The sequence below is a fragment of the Pteropus medius genome, unplaced genomic scaffold, assembly GCF_902729225.1.
Source record: "Pteropus medius unplaced genomic scaffold, Ma_sr-lr_union100, whole genome shotgun sequence".
Taxonomy (NCBI): domain Eukaryota; kingdom Metazoa; phylum Chordata; class Mammalia; order Chiroptera; family Pteropodidae; genus Pteropus; species Pteropus medius.
This window is the reverse complement of record NW_024349801.1, coordinates 1538506-1562249: the sequence shown is the minus strand read 5'-3', so window position 1 is coordinate 1562249 and position 23744 is coordinate 1538506. Positions and strand designations below refer to the sequence as shown.

The window sequence follows — 23744 nt, the reverse complement described above, 5'->3', positions numbered from 1 at the left end:
TGTACTTGTCTCCAAACTCATCAAGTTGTATACAGGCGTACCTAATTTATTGCACTTCATTTTATTGTGCTTCACAGATATGTTTTTTACAAATTGAAAGCAATACTCTCCACTGGCAAAAAGATTACGACTTGCTTTACTGCAATACTTGCTTTCTTGCAGCGGTCTAAAACCAGACCTACGATGCCTCTGAGGTATGTCTGTACGTTAAACGTGTACAGCTTTTGTATGTCAATCATATCTCAATAAAGCGTTTAAAAAAACTTTACTACTCCCAAAAGACCACATGAATAAACTGAAAGACCTCCCTAGAAGATTGGAAACTAGAAGGAAGCGAGGTAAATGTCAAGAGGCAGAAAGCACAGCCTGTGCAGAGGGAGACAAGTGGACAGCTGTATTAAAACAGAATCGCCCACGTGAGCCACAAGTTCTAGACACATCAGTCTGATGACCTGGAACTTCCACTGCACATGGTCCTGTGCTTCCTCTGGCTAGCTGGCCGAACGCGTTTCTCTGAAGGCATGCCCTCACCCAGAGCTGCTGCTGGAAATATTGGTACAATGGAGAACTAGTCTCTCTAAGCCCACTTAATCCCCACTCACTCATGAAGTGAGCACTTTTCACAGGGTGCCCAAAACTACACGTTTCCAGAAATTACTACCAGGGAAGGATGAGTAGTTCATTAACAAATCATTTATGAAAGAAACAATACCCAATAATGTTCAAAATTGGCCAAATTAGAATAAAGATTTTAGGAGTGGAAGATGAAGTGCCAGGACAATGGGGCTCTGTCCCTGGCTGCTTCCATGCCCCGTTCTCTTTCCTTCCTTTGGGTCAGAACCACTGTCTTGTTTTTACCCGCTCCATTTACTCATAAACCATCAGCACTCAGATGGGCAAACGCAGCTGGGAGTAGCTCTCAGAACAAAACAGAGAAAAACTGCTAATAAAACTAAAAATAATATAAATAAGTAAAACCTATTAACAGCCAGGTCCCAAATGCAGCAGAGAGGGTACAGGCCAAGTTCTGTCCTCAGGCACTAATGCAGTTTGTCCAGCATGGCCAAGACCTAACCTGATTTGATTTTTTTTTTTTTTTTAAGTCATATAGCTGCTTTGAAATTAAAAAAAAAAAAAAAAATCCACCTTTGAGTTCAATGCACACTTGCGGGGCGTTTCTTTCAGTCTGTTCTGGATCTCTGTAGACGCTCCATTTTGTAGCAACGTCTCTATGATGCCTTGGTAACCCCAACGTGCAGCTATGTGTAAGGGGGTGTCTCCTTTCTCGTTACCAATATCCAGTCTGCACGACTGCACATCATAGTAGACCAAGGCCTTCACACACTGCAAAGAAAACGGGAAATGCCACCATTAACTCCCAGGCCAAGCCTGGGGTAACATCTGTGCGCCCTGCAGCCTTGATCTATGTCCCAGTTCAATCAAGGCTCCACTCACCAAGCAAACGTGTGATAACAGAGTTAAAATTCAACGGCTCCAGGATACCTGACAGGGACACATCATTTGTTTCAAAAAAATCCAACGGCCCATAAATAAGATCTGGCCGAGTTAACTGTGATGTAGCCATGTGCAGAAAGGAGTCACCACAGCAGGCCTGAGACTACAATCCTTTGCAAGGCTGGCCCATGACTTGCAATGTTTCTTGGGAGCCTGGATTTCGGGAGGGTGCCCATAGCCCCCACTGATAAGAGGGGCTCACTGTGCCTAAACTGTTTGTACAGTAATGTGGTTTATGCCAAACACCTGCTCTCCTTCTGGGAGTCTAGAATTTTGGTACATTCTAGGCAGAGGGTGTTTATGTGACCAGCCTCCAATAAAACTCTTGAGCCCTGAGTCCCTAATGAATTGTGTTGTCACAACTCACTGAACCGGGGGTGGTCTTAGGGACACTGACACAGTACACTTAACTGATTATTGCGCAGCAATGAAAGAGTGGGCTAGATCTACAATTTATTGACCTAGAGAATTTCCGTAATGTATTAAGTTAGGAAAACAAGTTGCACAAAAATGTGTAGGGTATGATCTTGTTTTTGGACATCAACTACCTTATCTAGCCTCGACCCTATGTAGGTATAAATCTATCTGTATATTACTATGAAGAGAAGGGGGAGCGAGAGTGGTTAGGAAAAAATAACACACACAGTTAAATATTAAGTGAAAATGGAAATTATAAAATTCCCTGACAGTACTATAAACAAGGGTAAAAACTGAATATGAACAAAGCTAAGAACGTGATGGTGGCAGAAATGAAGGAAAAATGACTGAATTTTACAATAAGATAATGGGCAATCAAGTTTTAGATTCATTATTTCAACACAGCATCCGTAATAAACTTAAAATATTTTTAATGAAAAAAAAATCATGCACCAAATCTTCCAATAATTATCAACACATCTAGTACACTACAGTAATTAGGAATTCAGGTTTCTCTGTGAGTGAGAAAGGGCGAACAGCCAAGAGCAACAAGCACACTCACGTCTCCGTGGCCGTGGCTGCAGGCCAGGTGCAGGGGCGTGTTGCCGTTGTTGTCCTGCACGTCAGTGCTGGCTTTGTAGTGCAGCAGCAGCAGCTTCGGGAGGAGAGGGGAAAGCAGGTGAGCAACAGCACGGGGCAAGGCCAGGCCCACCCTCCTCCAGAAGCGCGGCCTAAAGTCCCATGAGGGGGTCACTTGTTTCCACTTCCGACCTTATTTACCTATACTACGATTAAAATTGTATCATGCTCTCATCCTTCCTTAAAAGAAAGTTTAGAGATTAAAAGAAAAAAAAAAGTCTACAGCCCTACCCTTCTTCTCCCAGATTATTGGGCTGTTTCACATCTAGATCTCAGAGTTTTGTCCAGTGGACCCCCAGGGAGAGGCCTCAGACTGGCAGCCCCTCCTGTGTGGCTGCAGCACAGCCAGCATGGGACAGAGGAGCGTGGCCTGCCCCACCGCGAAGTCAAGACGCGGAGCCCAGTTCATGGAGTGTGCACATGCAACGGCACCGTCACCCCCCTGCTCACCGTCACGCTCTGATAGCCCTTCTGGCATGCGAGGTGAAGCGGAGTGGAGCCGTGATAGTCGGTGGCGTTCACCACGGCGCCTCTGGAAACCAGGAGGTCGATGAGGGATGCCTGCCCTACGGAACACAAGGGCTTCTCAGGGAGAAGGAAAGTGAAGACACTTTCCAAACCCTGAGTGTGAAGCCACGACATTATTTTACCCTCTTCCTCCCTGGCATGAGACGTGCCCAGATGTATTTTTCTGCTCGAGAGGAACAAGAGCTAATGTCAAGTCAGACTCTGCAGGTTCAGGGCACTTCGGGGGTGGCTCTTGCAGGGGACATAGCTCTAGTCCACATCTTAGCAACAGAAGGTAGAAGAAAGGAGCCTAAGAAGATTCCAAGGGTTCATCAATTCATAGGAAGGAATACTGTGCAACCATTAAGAAATAGTGACAAGGAGCAATGTTCTTATATGTTGCCAAGTGAGAAAAGCACAGTACAGAACAGTATGATCCCTACGATACCATATGTTTTATATTCATAAACACAAGCGTGTGGAATTCCAGACACTCGCTAATCAAAACGGTCTCTGGGAGACAGAAGAATGGCAGGTAATAATGAAAAAGTTTGTGTTTTCTACTTTGTGTGCTTTAAAAGACAGTGAAGTTATTTTTTAAATGTGGGATATAAGAACCCCAATTCCGAGACCATTCTCACAGCTCAACTCGGGCCTTCTCTCCCTGGGCCACTGGCCCAGGGCAGCGTCCAGTGTCCACAGCGAGAGCACTGCTGTGCACTCTTCCAGCCTGGGAGCGGCCGAGCAAGGCCTGTGGAGCCTCTGCTTCTTCCCTTCCAGCAAAGCCCCCGGGGGTGGGCCTACGATGCAGCCCCTTCCACCTTTTCAACTCCACCGCACTCCTGCCAGCCAGGCCTCTGCTAGGCCACCCTTGGCTTCATCTTTTTGCCTTCAAACCCACAGAGGCCAACCCAAGACCACATACCACAGAGGGCAGCCACATGGAGTGGTGTATGACCCCTATCATCTCTGGAGAATGGAGTGACAACTGAGGGATCATTCAGCCTCCTAAAACAGAGAGAAGATACAGGGAAATACACACTAGGAATGGCATGGCAAAGCCTCTCCCTGACAAGGCTGGCCATGCCAGGGTCCTGGGACTGGGGGACAGAGCTCAGGGTCTGGTCCAAGCTGGGCCTCTCCTACAGTGTCCTAGAGATAATGCAGCCCCTGCTCAGTCTCCTGCAGGGTGAGGAGCTGAGCCATCTAGTTCCAGGATCCCTCACCCAGCCCCACTGACACCTAGCAAAACAGCCTGACAAGGTTAAGGGGAGACTGAAAGGTTACTGGGGGAAGTTGACATTCTAAACCCATCCTAAATCTACTTTTCGAAGTTGCCTACCTTGGTATCTAGCCCAGTGGCGGGCCAACTATTTTTATGACCTTTATTCCGAAGAGGTGGAGATTACTATCCCCACTTTACAGCAGGGGAAGCTGAGTGCAGCCAGGATAAGTTTCTCAATCGAAATTGCGTGGCAAAGAAGTGGAGAAGTTCTACCCAGGCCTGGTATCCCGCTTCCTGGACACTGAGCTCCACGAAGACCCTCTTACCCAGAGACGAGCTTCTCACAGTCATCACAGAAGCACAGAGGGTGGCACATCTTTTGGATGGCATCTTTATCTTGGTCCTCTTGGCTCAGGAGTCTTTCTACTTCCTTCTGGTTACCTGAAGCAATGTGCTGAAAAGTGACATCGAACAATACTATCAGTATTAAAAAATGATTTGCTTTTTAAGAGTCCTTGTAGAAACACGTAGGTATGGATGGATGAAATGATTTGCTCTCTGGGATTTGTTTCAAAATAATCTGGGCGGATGGGGAAAGTGGGTGGGGGTAGAGATGAAACAAGATTGGGAGATGGCTCTATGCTATGCAGGTTCATTCATTATATTACTCTATTTTTGTAAATTTCCATAATTAAAAAAACAACATGACAAAATCCTCAAAGCAACAGGAGTATGGGGGCAATGCATCCAGAACCTCGGTGTGGATTTTGACACCTCACTAGGACAAGCCCCAGTCCTGTCCTTGTGTATTCTGACAGCCCTCAGTTTGGGGAGAAAGGGAACAGCTTCAATTAGCAGGAGATCCCATCAATAAACACCCCTGTGATTCCTGGATGAGTTCCCTCAGGGAGTCAGACGTTCTGGGAAGCACGCTGCCCCAGGAGGCTTTCTGGGCCTCCATGGAATGCACTCTGGCTCTGGGTGGCCTCCGAGGAGGTCCGCCCTCTCCCAGCCTTTGCTGACTGCCCGGTAAGGCACCATGCCAGCCCCCAGCAGTCTATCAGATCTGCAGGCATGTGCTGCCGCATGATCAAACCATCACCATGGCACCAATACATAACAGTGGCCTCCCAGCCCAGCACATGCACGCACAGACACCTGCCACTTGGGGCTCCTGGAACCGAGAAGAGGCATCAGCGCTGCTGGGGCTACCGGTGAGGCGTCAGTGAGCTGGCCTTGAAGGACAAGGGTGCTTCACCGAACGGACAGAGGAGGACAGCCCAGGCAGAGGGTTCCACGTGTGGAGGCCCAACGCCCTCTGTGAGCCGTCGCACAGCTACAAAGAGCACGCGCTGGGGAGATGGGCACACAAGCTGATCCCACCCATAGAACCTCTGCCTTCCTACTATCCACTCTGAGCGCAAGACGAACTTAAGCATTTACCTACGCGGAGCACCCCGAGGATTCTGCAAAGACGCTAGACAAGCGCAAGACGGAGGGCTCCTCTTTACAGCTATGCCCACGAAGGCCTCTTGGTATCTCACCTTGAACAAGCAGTCAATGGGAGCTGAAGTCATCTGAGACAATAGGCTCATTCTCTGCTTAAGAAACAGTCTGTCACCAAATCCCTCAGACTCCTGCAGGAGAAACCCAACAATCCATTTTATCAGATGTCGGTACAGATCCGTCAAAAGAGAGGACGCCAGGAACGACCCCCTTGCCACTTCCCCCGGATAGGGTCAGCAGTGCCTCGCTCCTACTCTCACTGAGCCAGAGTCGACCCTCGTCGGGCTGGGAGAAGGGCTTCCCGACCGTCTTTCCAGGAGGCGGAAGCTCTGCCGACCGTTTCCCAGTGGGGACGTGGGAGAGTGGTGGCACACTGGCGTGTGCGTGTGTGGAATGTGTCATCTCTAAGTGTGCAACGTGGCAGCATACACCATCATCCTCCGGATGGAAACCTGGACTGTCTTGGCCTCCACCTCCTCCTCTCAAATTTCTGTCCTAGCCTGCAGAGCCCTATCCCCTGACATTTTATCTGCGGCCTACAGACAGGAAAACCAAACCATTTGACAGGCTGGTCTATATTTCCCAGTGTCAATCGGCAGGAGAGAGAAGGGTCTTCTCTTTGAACACACTTACTAAAATAGTAAACGACAAGGCCACTGGCCCAAAGTCCATAAGATATCAGGGTCTACCCAATTAAAAAAGTCAGGTCTTCATATTGTAGGTAATGTTCACCTAGACACAAAAATCTAAAAATGTATTCTTACTTTATGAAATGATTTCTAGCAAGACACTTTAATGCTCACGTGAGCACCTGCGATAACCTAATGACAAATTAACTTCTTTAAAAAGAGTCTTGGTGTGAGATAAAGAGAATTTTTTCCATCCAGCTGCTACCAGAAGAACTCACCAACTTTGACAAAACTGGAGGAGAAGGCTCTCTCTTTTCATGGCCCCCTAACTTCTGACTTAGCGGTCCAGCTAAAGATAGGCTGACTGCATCTCGGGGAATGGACCATTTCTGGGGTTGCTGTTAAGCAGGTTCCCTCACACTGACTGCCCTAGGAGGGTTAACCTGGAAAACCAACCCCTCAGAATCAGAGCCATTTTTGCTCCCAGCTGTTATATGCTATGTAAAGCTCTAACAACCTGTTTTATTCAGTGATTTATAACCGAGCAACTTAGGGTCAAAGAAACAGCAAAGACACTGTTCAGATAAATTCAGGATTCTTTCTTCCACTCTGGGTAACTCTCTGAAGGGCGGTGATGAAGAGAGGCCAGTCTTCTAGGAAGGAATTTTCAGAAAAGAATGAGCTACCAGAAGAAACAGCATATCAGCTAAGACCTATTTGGGAAATGGGGTCAATACAATTTATTAGAAAGTGGTAAAATGAGAAAGACCAGAAGCCTGCAAAGTTAAAGCAGAGAAAGGTACAGATTCTTTCAGGGTTCTCCTGCCGGAGGTGGGGGGCTGTGTGTGTGTGTGTGTGTGTGTGTGTGTGTGTGTGTGTGTGTGTGTGTGTGTGTGTGTGTGTGTGTTTGATCTACAAAGGTAAAACTAGAGTCATCTTGCTAATGTTTATTTTCAAAAAGCTGAAAGTCTTTATTTGTGAGATGATTTAAGCTTTTATGCTTAAAGAATATTTATGGTCATCTCAAGTATGATTCTAACTTGGGGAGAAACTACATTATATAAAGAATTGATAGTAAAACATAATTCCATTTATTAATATTTAGTCCTTAATGCTTTTCAGAAACCTCGCCTGCTGTATGGAGATACTCCTGGGCTCTTTCCCCAGGAAACGAATGGCACCAATATGTAATGGTGGCCTCAAAGATTCCTAGATGGAGCTACACTACTGAAAGAAACCAGTGGGCAGCTAAGGCAGAGACAATGCCACAGACGGAATTCCAATGCTGACATCACAAAAGACAAGGAAGCCACATCTGCTCTGTCAATAAAGTGAATAGCATCTCTCAGGCCTGACCTATTCAAGATCCAAGGGATGGGCTTCACAGCCCATTAGGATGACCTACACCTTGTCCCATCATGTGACAGGACCAACCACCTCCCAGCAGGGAAGGCAGGACCAGGGTCAGGCACCCCTGACAAGAGGGGCACCCCGGGCTGTGTCCCATACCCCTTGCCCACTCAAGCTAACAGACATCCTTGGGGCTATCCATGCAGAATGCACTCAAGAACCAGGAAACAGAGACACCCAGATGCAGGGGGATTAGAAAAGCAAGTACAGGCACCAGTATCACTTCACACTTCGAAAAGGCACTTCTGAATATCCCACTTGATTCTCACAACCACCTAGAAAGGGGTGACATATACAGCATTATCCCCAGTATACACAGGAAGATGGACAGAGGCTTAGAGAGACGAACAGACTTGCCTAACGGCAAACAGAAGTACTAGACTGAAACCAACACCAGAACAAGAGGGGCCACCCCTCAAACACTCCCCCAGTCCCACTTAGAATATTTTCTGAAGTAGACGTAGGTGTGGGAAGCCGACTGATACTGTTTGGTCGGCCACCTCCTTACACCCTGGCCAAGTGTTGACCTACATGCCACGGAAAATAAGAAAGCAGCACAGCCAGGGTATAGTACAGGGGCAGCAAGGAGCAAGGGGTCAGGAGCACCTTTGAGAGATGCACAACTCCTAGGTGCCAAGGGTACCCGTGGCCCCATCAAACAGCATCAGCTAATCCCTCTGCAAGCCAGTTGAGCCAGGAAGAAGTGGCCTCTCAGAACAATGAGAGGGAAAGAACCAGAAGGGCTGGGCCACCACTTCAGGCACTATGGGAACACACATTCCTAGACTCTCACAGAAGATTTTAAATGACGAAATCTTACTTCCCTATTAGGAAAGTGAGAGGCAACCGATTCTGCAGACACCTGTGCACTGAGTGCATGCATGTTCATCCTAGATTGTTAATGATTTCCCCCTAAATTAGAAAGAGCTTTTGCAAGAGTCACAGCCAGCCACATCTGAGATGAGCTGGACAGGCTCTAATTTCGCCTGCATACACGTGGGAGGTCAAATCAGGACCCAGACAAGAGCAGAGATCTCGTTCTTAGCTCTTAGTTCTTCAGTGAACACTGATACTATTGGGCTACGTGCCAACAAGTGCAGCACAATCTCAAATTTTGGTTAAAGATAGAATTGTACAAGCACAGAAAAAAGACATATATATGCCAAAATGTTAATGAAAGTCACCCCCAGCTGGTGAGTTTACAAGAGGCTTTTGTTGTCTTCACTGCAACTTTATATATTGTATTTATTGTTTATAGGCAAGTATTAGTCTTCTAATCAGAAAAAAATAAAACTCTTCTAGGGGAAAAAATAGTATACAGTGCTGTATACAATATAATTTCAATTATGTAATGTATATATGGCTAGGAAATACTGGAAGCTGCATAAACATGTTGATGATGAATAGATTCGGGGAAAATGCTTTACCCAAACGCACCTGTCTAGACAGGCCCTGTTCTTTTCCAGACGTTTTAAATGATTGTTACTTTGGGAGATTCTAACATCATTAGAAAATTAGGATCAAATGAGCATTCAATCCTCACACTCTTAGTTTGCAATACAGAAATCTCTTCACTTTATTAATTTCGACTTGTGATTTCTGTGAGTACTGTCATGTTTTGCTGGTTGGTATGCCGTGAAGTAGGCTAGCGATGTAATCTTGGCTCAAGATCCTAACAATCTACATAGAAACATAATCGCCTCCTCTAGCCAAAGGCCACCAACCAAGAAAATAATAATAAGGCCACTGAGTCCTAAGAATGCATATGTCAGTCTCATTTCTTGCTTATCGTGGTCAAAATATCCAAATGCACTATTTCTAGCTTTCCCTCTGCCCACGTACTTTTGAGGATGCTGAAGTAGGATTTTAACAACGTGACTCCCAATGAAAACCTACAAACTTTCACAGCCAACTAGGTGCTTAGTGTTCAGTGTGCTGGGTGGCTGTCAAGTCTCAGAGCCCAGCTGAGGTCCGTTCTTAGGAGACAATTTAAGAATCCCTTCCCCCATGCCAACCTTAGAACCCTATCGAACATGCCATGACACCCACAAAGAAAGGTCAGGGCAGGAGGGGATCTTACGGGTGGTTTAATGGAGAGGCTTCCTTGCCGAATATATTCGATTGCAGCCTCAATTGAGGTCAGGCAGTATCCCAACTCATCTTTTGCCGAGCTGCTAAATCTGAAGTTTTTGATATAACTCAAATTTGCCATCCTAACAAAAAGAAGAAAAAAGTTGTACTGTTTTATACACATTTAACACTTGCAGAAACAGAGCTATTGGCTTGGGTGACTGAAGTCAGTTAGCTCCAGGGAACGATGAATGCTACTCTTTGCCCTCCATTCAGAGTACGTGCAACTAGAGATATAAGTAAAACTACTGGTTATTTTCCTGGAACAGGCTAGTTTTTAGAAAGCCGATTACTGAAAGTGAGCTGTGGATTCCTATGGGAAGAGGATGGGCTCTGGGGCCACACAGAACTAGAGTCAGCTTCCTGCTCAGCCACTGACTAGCTGTGTGATCCACGATAAGAAAAGTAAGTGCTCTGGGCCTCAGTTTCCCCACCTATAAATGGAATAATAGCCATCCACTGCAGAATGAAGGTGGGGCAGGCACAGCACCTGACTCATAAGAGATATTCAATTTCCTAGAGTTACACTAAAACTACCACTGTCTAGTGCTGGTGCTGACATTTTGAAAAAGTATTTTAATGAAAAATATTACCAATTAGGGATCTCTGTTTTCACAAGCAAATATAACAGGACTGATAGCAGATCATCGGCACACATAGTCTCCAAGTTAACTGCAAGAGGAAACACATGTTCAAAGCCATCATGAGACTCAAAAAGACCAACAAGTGTATCTATGCTCCACTACCACCCAACCCACAAAACCACAACCAAGTAAGATTACACATCAAGGAGAAATTCAATTGCACAATTTCCTTACAGTGTCCTGAATAGATGTCAGGTTCAAGGGCGAAAACGAACACCTAGCATTCTTAGAACATGCGCATAAGACGGGAACTCCAAGCAGGCTACCCTTCGCTGCCTTCCTGGGTGGACAGAGTCCAGGGAAGTCAGCAACAGTGGACACAGAGCAAAGTTGTGCCTAGAGCCACTGCTGAGAGCCTTTTTCCTGCTGAGATCATTTGTTTCATGCATTGTGGAGTCTAATGCTTGACTTTATCATTTTTACTTTCTATTCACGTTTAAAAATCCAAACAGTACAAAAGCACAAACGGTGCCTGTCCCTCCCGTCCCTGCCACCCAGTCTTCTTTCCCAGAGGCGACTACAGTTGCTTCCTGCCTATCTTTCCAGAGACAGTCTATGAATCCACCATCGTACATACGGATGTACGGCTGTCCCCCTCTTTCTGCAATGCTGTCAGAAGTGTACTATACACATTCCTGTTTATTTCATTTAACATGCTTGGAAGGTCATCCCTTATCTGCACACACAGACCTGCTTTCTCCTTACTTTCTTCTTAGCTTATTTTGGTTTACTTTTCATGATAGAAAATTTTTAGGCATATACAAAATGAGGGAGAACGGTTAATGAACAGTTGAACCCCCACATACCCATCACCAGCCTGGCTCGTTTCAGAGGCTGCTGCTCCTCTGCCACCATTTCCTTACCCTAGTCATCCCCACCTCCATCAGCAGGCGCCCACTCAGCAGAACAGACCCTGGGGCGCTCACACTGGAACGCTGTGCTGCTCACCGGCCCGTCTGTATGGCCCTTTAAGACAGCACTGCTCCTTAACAGACTTCTGCGTCTGGGTCCCTTCCCCAGCACGAACCTCTCTGGCTGGGAGACTGTGTAATTAGCTGCACCACCTTTCGCAAACAAACCAGCTTCTGCTGTGGGGAGGTGCATTTGTTCAGCTGAGTCAGTTCTCTCTTTGCACGAGGTATGTTGAAGCTATAAAATAATTAGGCAAGTGACAACTTAAGACCACAGTGTGAGGGCCCTTCTTTGGTCTAATAACATATCGTCGATTTACATTTCTTACAACAAACCATAAGTAATAAAAAGAAAAATATAAATTTAGAAGTGGGGGGAGGGGGATAGGGAAGGTAGATGGGGTAAAAGAGGTCGGATATGTAAAACTGGAAGTTACGTAAATTATATCCAGTGAATTAAAAAAAAAATGGACATATAAAAAAAAGAAATTCAGAAGCCACCTGGCTCAAGTCAGCGGCAAAACACAACAAGTTTAATTGTCCCATTCAGGCTGCCCAATAATATAGCTGCACTGGAAAATTAGAAAAAACAAAAACCCTTAGCCCCAGAGTGAAGTAGCCCAAAAGAGGAGAAAAGTGTAAACATAAACACTTTAAGCATTTTTGTATCCTAAGGCAACTTTAATTCAAAAGGAGGTGTTTCTTTGGTAGGGTTCCCTCGGATGGGAAGGAGAGGAGGGATGTCTACAGGTAGAAGCCCCCTGGTTATGTGCCCACCTAGAGACCCACTGTGCAAAACCCCAGCCCCTTTAGCACCCACCGAGCTAGCATGCTGGCAGACAGGCACAGGAGGGTGACAGCTACAAAACGGTCATCTGCCAACGTAAGCCCTTTATCTTTGGTTACAAATAACTGCACTGCTCCTCAGTACGAACCAAGTCAAATCAGCGTGCTGCCAAGGGCCCTGCTTCTGGAGAAACAGCATCCCTGCCTCTGAGGATGCTGAGCTGCGGCAGCGCAAACCCTTACCTGAACTCAGGTTTCACACCGATATCTTTCTGCTGAAGGTCTTGAAGGCTTCTTGTGATTTTGTTAAAGGCGGCATCCTAACAACAGATTTTAACGAAGCTTTAAATTTCTTAGAAAGCAAAGAATAAGGCTTTCATCCTGGTTGATGAAGATTTAGAACTTACCTCGCTTGCCTCCATGGTCCCCACATATTTAAAGATCAGATCATAAATATCGTGCTGAACGTACATCTGTGAAATCAATGGATCACAGCTCAGGGTGTGTGCGGGGGGTGGGGAGGGGCAACAAGGAGAGCCCTGGGCACTGCCACCTTCTCTCCCCTCACTGCCCTGGCCTCTCACCTCTACTGCCTGCTTCATCAGGTTCATCTGGGCTTCCTGCCTGGCAAGCATTTTCTAGAAGACAAGAAAAGTACAGTTAAAGAGCTTAGATCTGAAGTGGGCAAACTGCAACTCTCTTTTGAAAGTCCTGCTGCTTACCAGGTGAGAGTCCCTCAGAAGCTGCTGGAGGCATTTGATGTAGAGAGCATTCACCGAGTCCTGTGCAACAGAGCAGACAGACACGTCACTCTCATAACGCGAAGCTGTAACACCAAACTCAGGACGCACAACGAGTCCTGGAGCGAGGAGAACACTCCACAAGATGTATTTCCTGGGTGACAAGTTTTAAGTGCTAATGCAAGCTGATCAAACTGATAATGTGATTTTTTTCAACTTCTTTTTTTTTGGTGTATATACATAAGGGTAGGAAGAAAATTCTTCTTGGGGTTAACATAGGTGGTAACAATATTCATTTATTCATTTTTTTTTCATTGTTTTCTTTCCCTTTCCCTAAATATGTCCCGATATTTAGTCATCGGAACATAAAAGGTAAACAGAAAGATCTCAGTTCTAACAGTTAAACAAAATAAAATGAAACAAAACAACTGTCAATATTCTAAACCAGGCACTATTTATACTATTTTTCATGTTATTCTGAATTCGATGTTTTAACCCATCATTTCCGATAGTCTTTCTTTATTCTTTTTTTTTTTGGTGAGGCAACCTTTGGTTGACCTCACAGACTGCAAGGACCTTGTCAGCTTACAATCCCTTATTATTATTATTTTTTTAATTTTTTTATGCCTATGGCACCTGGTCTTCCTAGGTGGTCTCCCATCCAAGTACTAACCAGGCCTGACCCCGCTTAGCTTCTGAGATCAGATGGGATCAGGCTTGTTCAGGGTGGCATGGCCATAGACTCCGACTCTTTCTTATCCCAATACTTAATCTTAATTCTAATAACTGTTACTACTAATAAAATTCATTTATTCATTTTTATACTTTTCTGTGATTTTCAAGTTTTCTACAGTGGCTTGTACTACTTGTAGAGTTAGAAATATTTCAATAAAATTTCCAATGGTGGAGGCGGCAAAGTTTCAGAGTGAACTGAGAGGGACCCCAGATCTCTAAACCGGCCTGAGACAGGGCATGCCCGGCAAAGCAAGACACGGCTACTGACTATGTGATGACGGAGGCTCTTTCTTTCACATTCCCTGAATGCTCGCTGGAAGGAGGCGATGTTCCTGTCAAACCTGTCCGAGTGTCTTCCCAAAAACTCTCTCACGTCTTCGATGGTTTTCAGAGAAAAGGAATCTGAGGGTGTTGATGGCTCTTCTGAAAAAGAGACAGAGGGTCAGGCTGGCTAAAGTCTTCGCTGTTTCCTAATGGGGGATGTGCTACATCCTTTGCCCTATTCCCCTGGGGTTTGGGACCCCCATCTTCCAGGGGAGCAGGGAGGTAACCTTATTTCAAGATATTGCCCAAGGACAGCCCAGTTACAGGAGAGCCCGAAGTCTAGACAGTCCGGTCCTCTTGAAGTCCTTTCCTGGGACAAAACCGGAACTATCAGGGAGCACAGGCATGACTCGTGAGGCTCTGGTGAAGAAACCCTGATTCCTGATAAGAAGAGCCTCAGAGTCCATTTGGCATACTGTTAGCTCAATTTCCTGGAGCAACTGAAGAATTATTATTCATTATAATGTGATGTCAAAGAAGCACAACAACAGGACAGGGTGGGTGAGGCCGGAAACAAAGCCAGGCTACTACTTTGCCCGATTACGGGGGACGACATCCACACTGAGGTCCATGTGAACACTGCCTCCTGGAATCACGTAATATCCAATCTGTGCAACTACACGCAGCACAGCCGCAACCCAGGTCTCCCTAGCTCAAGACAACTTTTCAATTAAGTCCTATGGGGAATTATAGAAACAGTTATGCAGGTTTCTAGTGGGCTCCTGAATATTTTACAGGATGTACGTAACAATTATGTCAGAAGGAAGTTCAACAAACACATTTCTCCAAATCAGAATGGGGTTTTCTCCCAGAATACCTGAACTCTCTCTCTTTTCCAAAGGATGGGCTATACACAGTAGGCTGAAACTTTCTTCTTTTTCATTGTAGAAAGTTTCTTCGAAAAGAATGGGCACTGAGAGAAGAGAGGCGAAACCAGCTCCTAATTTAATCCTGTTTCCTTGTATAAAGACATCCTGAAACGAGAGAACCGTCACTGTACCACCAGCCTTCCCCCTCCCAGCCTGGACCCCAAGAGGGCACCTCGTCCCACCTGCCCATTCGTTCCGGTGTGGGTTTGCAGAGGTAGAACCACTCTTTTATTTTACTTTTTGATACTAAGATGGTTTTCTTTCCTCTTTGTTGCCCTGGCAGCTGTGTCTACCTAGTATTCTGATCCTTTTTAAATGCTGCAACAGAAGGAACACTACTGTGTTCCTTACAGTATCAGGAAACCTGTGCCTTCCAGGAAAAGAAAAAGTGAGAAGGCTCCCATCTGAATAAGACACCAGAGTGACTGTTGCTGCAACGTGCACGGGGCTGGAGGACACACGCTACGGTCCTCTCCACGGCTCACCACTCTGGCCATGGCTGGGGGGCCCAGGGCAGACCCGCCACGATAAACCCGACTGCTCTGTTCTCTTTGTAGATTTGGGTACCCAAAAGAGAACAAATAAACTATCCAGGGTCTGGCAGCTGTGGTGAGCAGATGCCTGACAGGAAAACAGTGGGATGTCTCATGAGCCACATGGCTGCTGACCCTTGAGCTGGCATCCACGTCACCCTATGCCCCATCCCTCCTCAACCACACAGCACCCGTGAGCCCCGGCTGTCGGGTCCCATGGGGCCAATACTGGTGAGAAGGGTAGTGTGGGCCCCTCCCCTGGCCAGGGATAGGAGGGAGACTGTGGACAGTTCTGACTAGGAATGGAACCATCCACCTCTCGGAAACTACTTGTTTCCACTTAAAAAATAACAAAATGCATACCCCAAAGTTAACATCATGAGACAGATGACATCATGTGCTTCAGGATAGACTGAGAAAGACAAAACACCATGCAGGGGCATTCCCGCGAAAAAGGCGTAACTGCTCATCTAATCACGGGGAACATCAGAGAGCCCACACTGAGCGGGAGTCCGCAAAGCAAAACAAAAACGTCAGTGTCATGAGAGACAAAGACGGACTGAGGAATTCTTTGAATTAAAGGAAACTGAAAGACCAACTGAGCGTACTGTGTGATCCTGGACCTAAAAAAAAATTTTTTTTTTTTTCTATAAAAGGACATTATTTGTATAAGTAGCATATTTCGTATGAGGATGGCATGCTGGAGAACAGTATTCTATCAGTGTTAAATTTTCTGAGTCTGACCACTGCACTGCAGCCGTGTAGGAAATTCACACTGAATTGTTTGAGAGTAAAGGGACATGGTGTGTGCAACTCATCCTTCTGAAAAAGGTTCAGAAAAAACAATAATAATACATGTATTTCATATTCATATCTCTATCTCTTTATCTATTTAGCTTATCTATCATCTACCTATCTAGAAAATAAAATGTTAATAGGTGACCAATCTAGGGAAAAGTATATGAGAGTTCTTTGTACGTTACTGAAACTTTCTGTAGGGTTGAGATCATTTCAAAACAAAAAGTTTTTTAAAAATTAAATATTCATCCTTGCTGTCTAATTTGTGGCCAAGAAACCAAAGAGCTTTCAAGGTCACTGGAATAATAGCTTACTCTCTCGGGACTTTGTTGAAGAGGTGTTCCAGCGACTCCTCCCAACTCACAGGCAGGAACCCCGTGAGCTGAAGGAGAGATGCCGGCCTCTCCTCACCCTCCAAGGCCACTGTCAGGGCCCCGCTCACCCCTAACATCCCCTCTTTCCTTAAAGGTAGGGGCCCTCCACCCCCATCCCACAGGACTGCTATGTGTGTCAAAGCCATCATTAACATAGACATGAAAAGGTGAGAAGCAGGATTCTCTCCCCTCCAGCCACCCAAACACTGAGTGAGCAACCCTGGTTGACCCACGAAGAAATGAATACCTTTCCATTTAAGGTCTGAAAGTGTTCTTCCACTGGTATCAAAATATAGGATTCAAACTGACAAGTAGACTGAACGTTGCTTGTCAGGCTTCCTTTGCAGGGTACTAAGACCTGGAAAACACAATTAGGGTGAATGTTAGAGAGAGAGGTGTCATTTACAACTTCAGCAGGACAGGATGTATCTGAAAACTTTCCAGCTGGAATTGTTGTGGGGACTTGCTGGCAGAGAGAATGCCTGGGGTCACTTGCCAGAATGGCAGCAGTTGCTGCCAACTGACGATTTGTTGTCATGATGGAGCCCAGGCAGAGGAAGGCAGCATGCGCATTCTTCCATCTCAGACCTGCAGACTGGGGGACTCACTCCCACCCCGAAGGGTCCCTCCCACAGCTAACCCCTGGCGCCCGACTCGACCCTCAACAGGCTCAGGAATGATTCCAGATGACGAGAGATAGTTTGGGAAGTACAGAAAAGTGAAACTAAAAAGTCACACATAATCCCACCGCCTGAATGACAAACACTGTACATTAAGACAGTTTCCTTCTCATTTTTTTCTTTGCCTTTTTTTTTTTTTTTTTTTCTCTAAGACTAGTTGTGACACAAGCTGCAGAAACAGTTTCCTATCACAGGCCACCACCTCCACCAGAGATGTCTCGGGGTGCCAGACTCTCTGGAGAAGGCTCAGTCTGAAAGGTGAATTTTGGTCTGACTGTGGCCACTTCGCTGACCGGACACAAGCTTCTCATTTCAATGCAGCGAAGGGAAGGATCTCTACTCAACGCTGTTTCCTGCCCTGGAAACCAGACACGGACCATGCTTTGCACAGGGACTCACATTTAAGAAGACTCCCTCAGACTCAAGTGTACCTGGAAGGAAGGTGACCAAAGTGGCAAAGTCCCGCAGAGCCCCATCTCCTAAAGCAGCCCAGAACAAAGCAAACAGCTTCTGCACTGTCCTCTTTGTATATACAAGGAAACAAAGGCTCAAGGGAGTTGAGCAACTTGTCCAGGGTCACACAGCCAGTAGCAGAGCCATGATTCAAGCTACTGCCAGCTTCCTGACAACTGCCCTCCTGGAGCCAGGGCTAGGAGCACAGCCCAGTGCCTGCTAGAGTTTACTCGGCAGACAGCATGAAACTGGAGCCTGTGGACGCAGTTGTCGTCAGGCTCCCTCAGGCAGGTTAGAAAGAGCAGCGTGGCCTCTCTCTCCACAGAGAGACACACCAATTCCTCACAGCAGAAAGGGAGGCACTTGCTGATGGAAGAGTCCGTGAAGTGGCCTTGCTCCACCTCAAAAAATCATGACTGAATCAACCAAGATCTAGATTTAACTAACAATTGCAGAAAATAGAGAGGACAGAAGACCATGTTAAACACGCCCACGGATTACAACTGGCAAAAGCCACAATGCAGGAAACTCTACAAGATAAATGACCTGGATAAATGAATTGCAACCAAAGAAAGAGAATGAGGAAAGGGGAAGATATAATTAAAAAGAAACTTAAGACTGGTGATGGTTTCACAAGTTTATATACATGTCAAAATTGATCAAATTTAGTTGTCCTTCAGTTTAGCTCAATAAAGTTGAGGTAAAAAGAGACTTAAAGACCTGTCAGTCCAATCTAATGTATGGATCTCCTCTGATTCCTGATTTGAACAAACCAACTGTAAAACAAACAAAAAATTATGAGATGATTTGGGAAATTTGAAGAGTGACTAGATATTTGACAATACTGAAGAATTATTGAGGAAATTTTTCTGCTGTGATAATGGTATTGTGGTTGTTTTTTTTTTTTTTTAAATTTTTTTTTTATTATGGTAACATTGGTTAATGAAATCCAGAAAGTTTCAGATGTACGATTCAATAGTAAGGCATATATATATTGTATTATATGTTCACTGCCCATTGTTAGATTTCTTTCTGTCACTGCATATTTGACCCCTTTCACCCCATCAACCTCCCCTCGTAGTTATGTTTTTTTAAAGAGTCCTGTTCATTTAAAAGTACATTCCTAAATATTTACAGATGAAATCATATGACTACTTTATATAATTTTCTGTCTGAAGGTAGAGGGCAGGAAGGAGTAGAAATGTGGCCACTGAACTGATGACTACTGAAACTGGGTGATTGGTGCATGGGGCTCATTATATTATTCTTTCTACTTTTATATGTTTGAAATTAAACATAATAATTTTACATTTTAACAAAAGGAAAACTTAAAGAAAGAAAAGGGAGGCCCTTGGGTATGAGCCTGAATTGAGAAACAACTTCCAGGCTCCCTGGGGGCATCCCGGAAGCAGTGAACACCAAAAGAAGATTCTGGGGACCACAGGCAAGGGAATGTCATGAACCCGACCTAGAGGGTGCTTAGTGCCCAACCAAGAGAGGCCAAGAGATGGGCCCAGTCCAGCCCTATGGATGAAGGAGTCACACAAGAAAGGGCCCGAAGGACCAGGAACTTCTGAGGTGCTTGGGTGAACTCCACTCCAACTGTGATTGCATTCTATCCACCTGTTTATGAAAGCCTTCTCCACCTCCCTAACTTGCATACAGCATGACTGGCTTCGGCTGCACTGTGTCCCCATTATCCAACACATTGCTCAACGTGCGGTAGGTGCCCAATTAATGTTTGTTCGGTGAATAGAGGGCCCTCCAGTCTCGGGACCCCCTGTTTTCAGGCAGACAATGCTTCCTGGAGCATTTTATTGCACACAGAAGCCAGTGGCTGGTGCTCTGTGGCTTCATCCATCTCCATCGGAGTCCTGAGTCCTGCGGGGTGAGGGGTGAGGAAGCCAGCCACGGAAGACGGTAGAAGGGCAGCTACGAAGCTGCTCAGAGGAGGGCGGGGTCAGGTGCCTTGGGGACTCGCCTAAGATGAAGCTTCAGACTAGTTCTGGAGTAGATGTCGTGGAGTTTTTTTTGTTGTTGTTGTTGTTTTGCAGTAGAAAAGAAAAGTTTTATTAGAAGGGAAAGTACACTTCCAGACGTGGAAGCGGGCCTGAGCAAGAGAAGCGTGGCTCAAAAGGCCGACTGATTGTCATGGAGTTTTAATGGCCTATGTGGAGTTCATAAAGTTTAGAGTTACGGAGTAGGCCATAAGTTAGGGACCTACTCATTTCAAAGTTTAATGACAAAACTTTTTATTCTAGCCCTTTTATAAAGAATTTTAAAAATAGCAATTAAAGAAAAGACAAGTAGAATAAAGATAAGACGGCCTCAGTGACGCTCACTCCGAGGTACACTCCTGACTCCTGCCCAGGCTGAGTTACATACTCCATGGGAACCCGTGACAATGTCTGTGCTGACACTCACTCCTCTGTCCTACAGACAGCCTGTTGTTTCTAGAACTTCCTGAAGGCATGCCATGTTCTCCACTCATCCGTGTAATCTTGGAAACCTAGCCCGGTGCCTGGCACATAGTACTCAGTAAATGTTTGCGGGCTGGATCTATACTAAATGAATCCTGAGAAGTGGAATATGGCCATCAGTGCCCTTAGCTGGGCTGTCTAGGTATTTTACTTGAAAGTCAGTTCTCTGGAATTTATAAGACATGCTGCTAAGTTCCCAAGTTAGCTCTCAAAAGCCTACCTACTCCATAATTAAAGGACCACAGAAGGAACCACATTTAATCTCCTTTTGTAATTTCTGTTTTTCCTGTAGACAAATGGATCCCACCCCAGTCCACCTGGGAAACCTGGAGAATTCTCTCCCCGATGCCTCATGGACAAGAGCCCCAGGGGTGTGGCAGGCCCACCCAGCCTGCTCTGAAGAAGCCACAGAGCATAATTAGCTGGATGGCTATAAGAAAGGAGGTGACTACTAGAAGCAATGTGTGGGTACCACAGGCCTCTGCGATTCACCCCTGGGGAACATAGGAGAAAAGGCTTCTACTGTCCGGTCAGGGGACAGATGATGGCAGGAGGTGGCCACCTGGACGTGGAGGCGTCCCCACCAAAGGAAGCATTGGGAAAGAAGTCGGACTCCATGAGGGGCTGGGGCAGGTAGAGGAAGCAGTCAAGCTGCATCCTCAGCTGCCGCACGCACGGTCACATGAGGATTAGGTGGCCCGCAAGCTTGACTCGCAGGGAGAGGTCTGAGGGCCAGTTACTCCATAAGGGTAAATAAAGATGGCGATGTATGTTCATATTTTTTGCTGTGTTCTCAGCATCAGACATAGTGCCTTGCCTACAGTAGCATTTAATAACTAGTGTGAAAAGAATAAATGTCTTTGGAGAGCTTTTGTGAGATTTTTCTTTTCTTCTTTGGCAACAGCTGTATTCTCCAATTTTTAAAAACATGATGACCTTTATGACTTCTAAAATCCAAAGTGAAAAAATTCTAAGAAAAATGTATGAATCAAATGTATGAGGGCACAGGGACAGACTGGGCGGCGTCCAAGTCGGTTCCAGTTTTCCAGAGTGGCAGCTGAGAACCTGACATCAACTTGAGTTAAACCGACCTCTCCTTTGGTTCAAATCCGCAGCCGCCTGACATGCTTGTGTGAAGTCACACCCCGTGGCAAGTGGGGAACACGGAGAAGAGGACAACACACACAAGACTCCTCAAGCAGAGGCCAAAAACGGATGGCACAGAGGCACCCGCACTGTGTCCTGACATGATGTGTAAGATGCCGCCAATGCCACCAACTGGACGGAGCTGCGGTGTGGGGTGTGCCTTCTCGCCAGGCAGCAGAGGCTCCACGGACAGGTATGGTTTCTCTCACACACCCCCTGGCTGCCTGTGAAAGCTTTTGAGACTGTGGCCTCTATTATCAAAGTTCTTTCACCACAGTTCTTTCTCTTTAGCAAATGCCTTTGAAAGCGACATATGAATGTGTTCACACGTTCTATTATTCTACTGGAGTGAGCACCCACCTCACTCGTGAGGCTCTGGGGAGGAATATGATTTCTGCCCTCGAGAAGCTCTAACGGTCAATGTGAAAACAAGAGAAACAGAGGAAAATACCTTAAGATCTCTGTCAACATGGGCTGAGAGTTCAGAGAAAGGATTACATCTTGGGCTGGTGCAGTCCCAAGAGGCTTCCTGGAGGAAGCAGTAATTGGTGGTCTCTCTCTGCTTGTCCACATATCGAGCATGGTCTGGGACTCGTTACACTGAGCAGGTTTGTAGCTGACTCCCTCTCAACTTAACTGAAGTCTACCATATTTCTGACCTTGTCAGGACTGTTAGGTCCACATCTAATGCAAAAGGACAATCCTCAGGACTGACGCACTTACAATGCCATGGATTTGGGCCACCTTGTTGCACAAGTCTGGACGCCACTTCTGAAGAGCCAGATAGAAAGGATTTTTCAGAAGATCTTCATCATACAGAGCCATATGGACTTCGGATGGGGCAAAGTGAATCTCCTGGAACAAGGGGGGAAAAAGCAGTAAATGAGCACTTTCGAATTTGTATAACACATGAAGGTCTTGATCTGGCAATTTCTAAAAACCATCCCTAACATGTAGTATTCAACTCTACAGACTTAACACTCCATCAGGAAATATCAAAGATAACCCACCAATTCCAAGATGACTCTTTTTACTGGTTAAATGTATAAACTAAGTTCAGAAAATCTTAATAAACTCCAAATCATTGCAAATGTAAAAATGGCTATTTTAAAAATATCTTACATGATCAAAATTATGGCACTTTAAAGATATGCATGCATTTTTAATGAAATATTTTAGGCAGACAGAAAAGTACAAAGTAATATAAACCTACCACTCAGAATTACCAAACTTTAACACTTGGCCATATTTGCCTCAGATTTTCTTTGTAGACATCAAATATATCAGTAGACCAGAACCCCAGCTGTGTCCTGCCCTGATCCCATTCTCTCCACCTCTTTCACGATCCTAAAGTTGTGTATCCTTCTTACTCACGTTACTCGTCCTTTAATATTTGTGTATTCATAAATAATCTAGAATACTGTTTTAGGTGGTTCAAAATTTACATAAACAGTACCACACTATAAATATTCTGGAAAATAACCTTTACGATCAACATTACTTTTGCAAGTTCTGTCCATGCTGATCCTTACAGCTCTCATCCATTCATTGATTTCTATATGGTATCTTTAAGTAAATGTGACACATTTATCTCATATCCTATATTTAAGATGCTTCCACATTTCCAATATTGCAAACAATGCTTGAATGAGCTCTCTATACCCTTATGGGTTCCATAAGCACACATCTAGGAATGTCCTTAGGAGAGAGGCACTGCAGAGTACATCCACCTGTACTGTCACCAGATGCTGACAACGCTGGACCGCTTGCTTTCCGCCCCCGTGAAAAATGCACGAGCGTTCCCCTTCTTCACATTGCATTCCAGTCAACACTTTTAAGTAGCATCAGATTATCTCATTTCTGCCAGTCTATAAGTATAAAATAGTATTTTGCTGTTTTTAATTTTTCATTTCTCTAATGAAGTAGAACGTCATTTCCTTGTTTTATAAATTACCTTATCATGTCTTTTGCCCACTTTTCTAATGAGTTGTTGGCCTTTTCCTCATGATTTTTAGTTCTTTACATATCTGGATACTAAAACATGTTGTAAATATCTTCTCTCAATCTGTGACTTATCTTTTCCTTTTTTGAGATGGGTATTTATAGAAATTGAAGCGTTTGATTTTGATGTAGTTGAACCTGTCAATCTTTGCTTTAATAATGGTCAGTGCTTTTTGGATCTTAAGAAATCCTCTCATCCAGCATGTCCTTAGGTAAAGTGACTTCGCCATTTCCCCAATCAAAAGGTGGTGTTTACTTCTCCAGCCCTTGAATCTGAGCTAGCCCTGTGATT

The 23744-nt window shown here is 45.3% G+C and overlaps 1 protein-coding gene and 1 non-coding gene across 5 annotated transcripts in view; both read right to left on the bottom strand.

Moving 5' to 3' along the window:
* Nucleotides 1-23744, bottom strand: part of ANKRD27 (ankyrin repeat domain 27) — a 49316-nt gene that overhangs the window by 18559 nt on the left and 7013 nt on the right. For 3 of the 4 annotated variants that reach the window (XM_039888614.1, XM_039888616.1, XM_039888617.1), the window contains 17 exons: nucleotides 22175-22306; nucleotides 16940-17050; nucleotides 14936-15092; nucleotides 14063-14217; nucleotides 13042-13101; nucleotides 12904-12957; nucleotides 12727-12792; nucleotides 12563-12639; nucleotides 11650-11771; nucleotides 10572-10650; nucleotides 9929-10061; nucleotides 5848-5940; nucleotides 4630-4757; nucleotides 4004-4086; nucleotides 3022-3137; nucleotides 2495-2587; nucleotides 1147-1344 (listed from right to left, as the gene is read on the bottom strand). In XM_039888614.1, the coding sequence (XP_039744548.1) occupies nucleotides 1147-1344; nucleotides 2495-2587; nucleotides 3022-3137; nucleotides 4004-4086; nucleotides 4630-4757; nucleotides 5848-5940; nucleotides 9929-10061; nucleotides 10572-10650; nucleotides 11650-11771; nucleotides 12563-12639; nucleotides 12727-12792; nucleotides 12904-12957; nucleotides 13042-13101; nucleotides 14063-14217; nucleotides 14936-15092; nucleotides 16940-17050; nucleotides 22175-22276 (1827 nt within the window). In that variant the 5' untranslated portion in view covers nucleotides 22277-22306. Of the gene's footprint in view, nucleotides 1-1146; nucleotides 1345-2494; nucleotides 2588-3021; nucleotides 3138-4003; nucleotides 4087-4629; nucleotides 4758-5847; nucleotides 5941-9928; nucleotides 10062-10571; nucleotides 10651-11649; nucleotides 11772-12562; nucleotides 12640-12726; nucleotides 12793-12903; nucleotides 12958-13041; nucleotides 13102-14062; nucleotides 14218-14935; nucleotides 15093-16939; nucleotides 17051-22174; nucleotides 22307-23181; nucleotides 23320-23744 lie in introns of all 4 variants that reach the window. The other variant, XM_039888613.1, reaches the window with a different exon arrangement.
* On the bottom strand, nucleotides 13684-13802 carry LOC120623135 (5S ribosomal RNA). Its single transcript, XR_005658690.1, has one exon. It is a non-coding gene; the product is annotated as a 5S ribosomal RNA (ribosomal RNA).